Source organism: Anolis sagrei, chromosome 9, assembly GCF_037176765.1.
Source record: "Anolis sagrei isolate rAnoSag1 chromosome 9, rAnoSag1.mat, whole genome shotgun sequence".
NCBI classification, from domain to species: Eukaryota; Metazoa; Chordata; class Lepidosauria; order Squamata; family Dactyloidae; genus Anolis; species Anolis sagrei.
The window spans coordinates 23,450,510-23,457,428 of record NC_090029.1 but is presented as its reverse complement, the minus strand read 5'-3'; the positions used below and the strand labels follow the sequence as shown (position 1 = coordinate 23,457,428).

The 6,919-nt window shown below is 46.9% G+C and overlaps 1 protein-coding gene across 1 annotated transcript in view; it reads left to right on the top strand.

Annotated features, from left to right (window-relative positions):
• The first annotated feature begins 2,579 nt into the window (after nucleotides 1-2,579).
• ADAMTS7 (ADAM metallopeptidase with thrombospondin type 1 motif 7) overlaps nucleotides 2,580-6,919 on the top strand; it is a 43,046-nt gene continuing 38,706 nt past the window's right edge. The window contains exons 1-2 of the mRNA XM_067471372.1: nucleotides 2,580-2,820; nucleotides 5,312-5,703. Of these exons, the coding sequence (XP_067327473.1) occupies nucleotides 2,763-2,820; nucleotides 5,312-5,703 (450 nt within the window). The 5' untranslated portion in view covers nucleotides 2,580-2,762. The remainder of the gene's footprint in view (nucleotides 2,821-5,311; nucleotides 5,704-6,919) is intronic.

Genomic DNA, 6,919 nt, shown 5'->3' with positions numbered 1-6,919 from the left:
ACCCTGACTGAGATCGCCTTCCACCTGGAAACCAATGCCCTCACTGTGGGAGAAGATGCAGGTCAAGAATAGGGCTCCACAGCCACCTACGGATCCACAAGAATGCTGATCATGGAAGACCCTCGTCCAACGAGGGATCGCCTAAGTAAAGACAAGCTGGCTTTAGAAAAGGCAGAGGAACAAGAGACCAAATTGCCAATATCCAGATGCTGGATAATGGAGGAAGGCAGGGCTTTTCAGAAAAACATTTATTTCTGTTTATTGACTATTCTAAAGCCTTTGACTGTGTGGATCATAATAAATTGTGGAAAGTTCTTTGTGGCATGGGCATACCAAGCCACCTTGTCTCTCTCCTGAGGAATCTGTATAAGGACCAAGTAGCAACAGTAAGAACTGATCATGGAACAACAGATTGGTTCATGATTGGGAAAGGCATACAGCAGGGCTGTCTACTCTCACCTGACTTATTCAACTTGTATGTAGAACTCACCACGTGATATGCAGGGCTTGACGAATGCAAGGCTGGGGTTAAAATTGCTAGAAGAAATATTAACAACCTTAGGTATGCAGATGATACCACTTTGATGGCTAAAAGCGAGGAGGAGCTGAGGAGCCTTCTAACCAAGTTGAAAGAAGAAAGGGCAAAAGCTGGGTTGCCCTTAAACATCAAAAGCACCAAGATTATGGCAACCGGACTGGGTGATAACTGGTAAATAGAGGGAGAAAACATGGAGGCAGTGATAGACTTTGTATTTCTAGATGCAAAGATGAATGCAGATGCAGACTGCAGCCAGGAAATCAGGAGATGCTTATTTCTTGGGAGGAGAGCAATGGCCAATCTTGATAAAATAGTGAAGAGTAGAGACATCACACTGACAACAAAGATCCGCATAGTTAAAGCAATGGTGTTCCCCGTAGTCACCTACGGTTGTGAGAGCTGGACCAGAAGGAAGGCTGAGCGAAGGAAGAGAGGCGCTTTTGAACTGTGGTGTTGGAGGAAAATTCTGAGAGTGCCTTAGACCATGAGAAGACCCAACCAGTCCATACTTCAGGAAATAAAGCCCGACTGCTCATTGGAGGGAAGGATATTAGAGGCAAAGATGAAGTATTTTGGCCACATAATGAAAAGACAAGAAAGCTTAGAGAAGACCATTATGCTGGGGAAAATGGAAGAAAAAAGGAAGAGGGGCCGACCAAGGGCAAGATGGATGGATGGTATCCTTGACCTTGAAGGAGCTGGTGGTGGAGACGGCCGACAGGGAGGTCTGGCATGGGCTGGTTGATGAGGTCACAAAGAGTCAGAAGTGACTCAATTAATAAACAACAACAATGGCTTAAATTGGGACAATGGGTACATCTACACCAGGGTTTCTCAATCTGGGGGTCACAAGGAGGGTGCCAGAGGGATTGCCAAACAGTGTTTTCTGCTAGTCCTGGGAAGAGGAAGGAGGATGTAAAAGAATGGAGGAAGAGGAGGAAAAGGAGGAAGAAGAAAAAGAGGAGGAAGAAGAAGGAAAAAGAAAAAGAGGAAGAAGAAGAGAAAGAATAATCATAGAATAATAGAACTGAAAAAAACCACCTGGCCACCTAGTCCAACCCCCTGCCATGCAGGAAAAGCACAAAGAACTCCCAACAGATGGCCAAGCTTACAAGGAGGGGAAAAAAGGAAGAGGAAGGAGTAAAAGGAAAAGCACAAAAAAGAAGAAGAAGAAGGAGAGGAAGGAGGACGAGATAGAGGAAGAAGAGAAGGAAAAGAAAGAAGAGGAGGAAGAAGTGAAAAGGAAGAAGAAGAGGAAGAGGGGAGAAAAAAGAGAAAGAAGAAGAGGAGGAAAAGGAGGAGGAAGAAGTGGAAGAAGAGAAAGATGAGGAAGGAGGAAAGGGAAGAGGACAAAGTAGAGGAGGAGGAGGAAGAACAGAAGGAATAGGAGGAGGAAGAAAAAGAAGAGGGAGAGAAAGAAGGGAAGGGAAGAAGGGGAAGGGGACCAAGATGAGGTAGAAAAGGAGGAAGAGAAAGGAGTAAAAGGATGACAAAGATGAGGAGGAAAAAGAGGAGGAGAAAGAGGAAGAAGAAGAGGAAAAGAAAGAAGAGAAAGAGGAGAAATAAGTGAAAAGGAAGAGGAGGAATAAGAGGGAAGAAAGAAGAAGAGAAGGAGGAAAGGGACAAGGACAAAGAAGAGGAGGTGGAAAAAGAAGAGGGAGAGAACGAAGGAAAAGGAAGAAGCAGAGAAAGAGAAAAATGTGGTAGAAAAGGAGGAAGAGGAAGGAGTAAAAGGAAGAAGACAGAGAAGATGAGGAAGAAAGAGGAAGAAGGGAAAGAAGAGGAGGAAAAAGAGGAAGAGGAGGAGGAAAAGAAAGAAGAGGAGGAAGAATATGTGGAAGAAGAGAAAGATGGGGAAGAAGGAGGAGGAGGAAAAGGAAGAGGACAAAGAAGAAGACGAAGAGAAAAGAGGAAGAAGAGGAGCCTCTTTCCTTCTCTTTCGGGGCTGCGGTGCCTCCTCATGGGGGGTGGGGGTGGGAGGGGCGTGTCAGGAGGAGGTTGGGGTCCCCTTGAGCCCCTCCCCCTCCCCTTTGGCCCCTCCCCTTTCCGTCCCGCAGGGTCCCGGCAGGAGTGGCCGAAGGAGCCTTCTTCCTCCTCCTCCTCCTCCCTCGCAGAGCCGTGCCTCGGCCGGCATGGAGGGGGCCGGGGGTCTTCCTCCTCCTCCTCCTTCTCTTCTTCCTGGGTCCAGCAGCTAGGAAGAGAGAGACCCCCGACCCTCCCGGCCATGGCCCAACGCCTCCTCCCGGCGCTCCTCCTGGCCGCCTTCGCCGCATCCTCCGCTGGTGGGTCCGGGCCCCTTGAGATTGCCAAAGAGGGGAGGGAGACCTGGAGGTGGGGTGGGGGGGGCAAGGGGTCCCCGGAGCATGCGCAGAGGGCGCGGAGGGGGAGAGAAGCCTTGCACGCAGAAGCCCCCTGAATCCCTCCCTGGTGTGCCAAGCCTCTCGCTTTCTTTCTGTATTCCTCCCCAGGAAAAAAAAAGTTTTCTAGGCAAGTTTTGCACAGCAAGGGCTGGTCTTTGCCTTCCAAAGCCTCCCAGGATGCCACAGCATTCCACCAAGACAGTTAAAGTGGTGCCAAAGTGCATTTCTTTTGCAATGTGCATGCACCAGAGTTTTTCCATAATCATTCCCACTAGGATCACAGCAGGGGGTTCTGTGGTTTGAGCTAGGCACATAGGTTTTCCATTAGTTTTAAGGGTTTTCACTTTTTGTTTTTAAACAGTTTTATTGTTTAATTCTAACTTAAAGTGCGTATCTTTTGAGGTTTTAAAGTACATTGTATTGGATTGCTGTGTGTTTTCCAGACTGTCTGGCCTTGGTTAGACCACACCTGGAATATTGTGTCCAATTCTGGGCACCACATTTGAAGAGAGATATTGACAAGCTGGAATGTGTCTAGAGGAGGGCGACTAAAATGATCAAGGGTCTGAAGAACAAGCCCTATGAGGAGCAGCTTAAGGAGCTGGGCATGTTTATCCTGAAGCAGAGAAGGCTGCGAGGAGGCATAATAGCCATGTATAAATATGTGAGGGGAAGTCACAGGGATGAAAGAGCAAGCTTGTTCTCTGCTTTCCTGGAGACTAGGACACGGAACAATGGTTTCAAACTACAACAAAGGAGATTCCATCTGAACGTGAGAAAGAACTTCCTGACTGTGAGAGCCATTCAGCAGTGGAACTCTCTGCCCTGGAGTGTGGTGGAGGCTCCTTTTTTGGAAGCTTTTAAACAGAGGCTGGATGGCCATCTGTCAGGGGTGCTTTGAATGCAATATTCCTGCTTCTTGGCAGGGGGTTGGACTGGATGGCCCATGAGGTCTCTTCCAACTCTATGATTCTATATTCCAGAAGCATTCTCTCCTGATGTTTTGCCTGCATAATGGCATGCATCCTCAGAGGTTGTGAGGCATTATATTGGTTTTATGGGGAGCCTCTTTGAGTCTTTTCTTAGAGAACTGGACGCAAGCAGAGCTGGATGATCTGGAAAGAAAAACAAAAAAACTGACGACAATCCACTACTCATTGTACTCACGTAGTGATATCGACAGACTTGACCTGCCCAGAAAATCAAGAGGCAGAGAGAGGGCTTCTGCAAGTGAAACAAATGGTAGAAGAAGAGAAACACGCACTGGCAGATTACGTGAAAGGCAGTCAAGAACCAACATTGAGGAAAGTCAATGCTTCAAGTGCAAAAGACAAAGACCGTAAAAATGCAATGCAGAGCAGAAGAGAAAACTGGCCAAAGAAGGCTCTCCATGGACAGTTCCTGGGAAAAATTGAGAGCCAAATTGACAAAGAAAAAACATGGATGTGGCTCACAAATGGAACTCTGATTCTGATTCTGGCAGCCCAAGAACAAGCCATTAGAACAAAGACCATCAAAGCCAGAATTGAAAAGTCTATGACAGATCCCAAGAGTAGACTCTGCAAGGAAGCAGATGAAACAATAGATCCCATCCTCAGCTGCTGCAAGAAGATCGCGCAAACAGATTACAAGCAGAGGCACAACACCGTTGCTCAGATGATTAATTGGAACTTCTGCCAAAAATACCACCTGCCTGCGACAAATTACTGGTGGTATCACAAGCCTGAAAAAAATGAACTCTGGGAGTTCCAAATTCAGACAGACAGAGTTCTGAAGTACAACATTCCTGACTTCACAATCGTGTTAATAAACAAAGTATGGATTGTCAATGTTGCCATCCCAGGTGACAGCAGAATGGACAAGAAGCATCAGGAAAAGCTGACACGATATGAGGATTTAAAGATTGAACAGCAAAGACTTTGGCACAAGCCAGTAAAGATGGTTCCAGTGGTGATTGGCACAGTGGGTGCAGTGCCTAAAGACTTTGGCCTGCACTTAAACACAATAGGCGCTGACAAGATTACCATCTGATAGCTGCAAAAGGCCACCGTACTGAGATCTGCACACATTATTCACCGATACATCACACAGTCCTAGACACTTGGGAAGTGTGCGACATGTGATCCAATTCAACAGCCAGCAGAGTGTCTGCTATGAATTCATCTTATGGTGTTTCAAAAAATAATAATACAAATAATAATAATAATAATAATAATAGATGCCTCTGAAGAGCAATGGGATACAAATGATGATGATGATGATGATGATGATGATAATAATAGCCCCTTGATAGTAATGGGATACAAATAATGATGATGACGACGATGGCAATAGCATTCCTGGAGAGCCGTGGGGTCAGTCCCAATCTGGCGTCTTTACCTACCCATCCCTTGCCTCTCTGTCTCTGCTGCAGGATCCCTTCTCCCGGGAGAGGAGTCCCCCTTCGATGGTGATGATGACGACGACAGTGAGGTGGTCTTTCCAGTGAAGGTGGATGAGGGCGGGCGCTTCCTCTCCTTCGACCTGACCCACAGGCTGCTCTCCAAGCGGGACGCCTTCTCTCCGCAGAGCCGCCCCTCGGCCTTCTACCGACTTTTCCTGGGAGGGCAGCCCCTGCGCTTTGCCCTCAGCCTCAATAGCCACCTCTTGGCCCCAGGCTTTGTCAGCGAGAGGCGCCGCCGTGGGGGCCTCGCCCAGGCCAGGATCCGGGCCCCGGGCCCCAACCCCTGCCACATGACCGGGAAGGTACGCAGCCGGGGCCGAGGTGGTGGGATGGCTGCCCTCAGCACCTGCGGCGGAGGAATGGTAAGCCCATAACCAGCCAGGGAGCTTGAGCCATCAATGTGATGCAGCGGCTGAAAAGGCCAATGTAATTCTAGGTTTAGTGTCGATATCAAGGGAAGTAATATAGGATATAGATATGTGACATCTATCTTGTAAATAGTCTATGTGAAAGCCATCTAGGAGTAGACCACAAGCTAAACATGAGCCAATGTGATGTGGCAGCTGAAAAGGCTAATGCGATTCTAGGCTTAGTGTCTATATCAAGGGAAGTAATATAGGATATAGATAAGTGACACCTATCTTCCTTCCTTGGAAGCTTTTAAAGAGAGACTGGGTGGCTATCTACCAGGGGTGCTTCAATTGTGCTTTTCCAGCATGGCAGGGTGTTGGACTAGATGGCCCATGTGGTCTCTTCCAACTATTCTTCTATGATTCTATGAAACAGTCCATGTGAAAGGCATCTAGGAGTCTTAGGGTGGATCCTACACTGTCATGTAATGCAGATTATCTGCTTTGAATGAGATTATATGAGTCTGCACTGCCACATAATCCAGTTCAAATCAGATATTCTGAATTTTATATGCTGATGTAGATCCAGCTATGGTATACCACAAGCTGACTAGTGTGATGTGGCTGTTAAAAAGGTCAAATGTGATTCTAGGCCGCATCAACAGTGGAGGGAACTAATTTAGGATATAGATAAGTGACTTCTATTTTGTAAACATTCAATGCAAAAGGGATCTATCAGTAGACTATGAGCCAACAGTGTGATGCAGCAGCTAGAAAGGTGAATGCGATTCTCAGTTGGATCAATAGGAGTCTAGTAGGTATGTCGAGGGAAGACATAGTCCCATCTCTATTGCTTTGGTCAGACCTCTTCACCTGAAATAATAGTCCAGTTGTGGGCAAAGCAATTCAAGGAGGAGATGATGGACAAGATGGAAGGGGTCCAGTAAAGGGCCACCAAAAGAATCAAAGGTCTGGAAGCCTTGATTCCTTATGAGGAACGACTGAAGTTGATGCAGATATTTAGCTTGGAGAAGCAAAGGTTGAGAGAAGGAGACAGGAGAACCTTGCTTTATTATTACATTGAGGAGGAAGGAGCAAGGCTTGTAGGACACGATGAAGCAATGGATTCAAACTGAAGGAAATTACACCTAAACATGAGGAAGAACTTCCAGACAGTTGTTTGGAAATTATTATTCTGACTCCTGGTATTGCAGTAGTCATCTGTCAA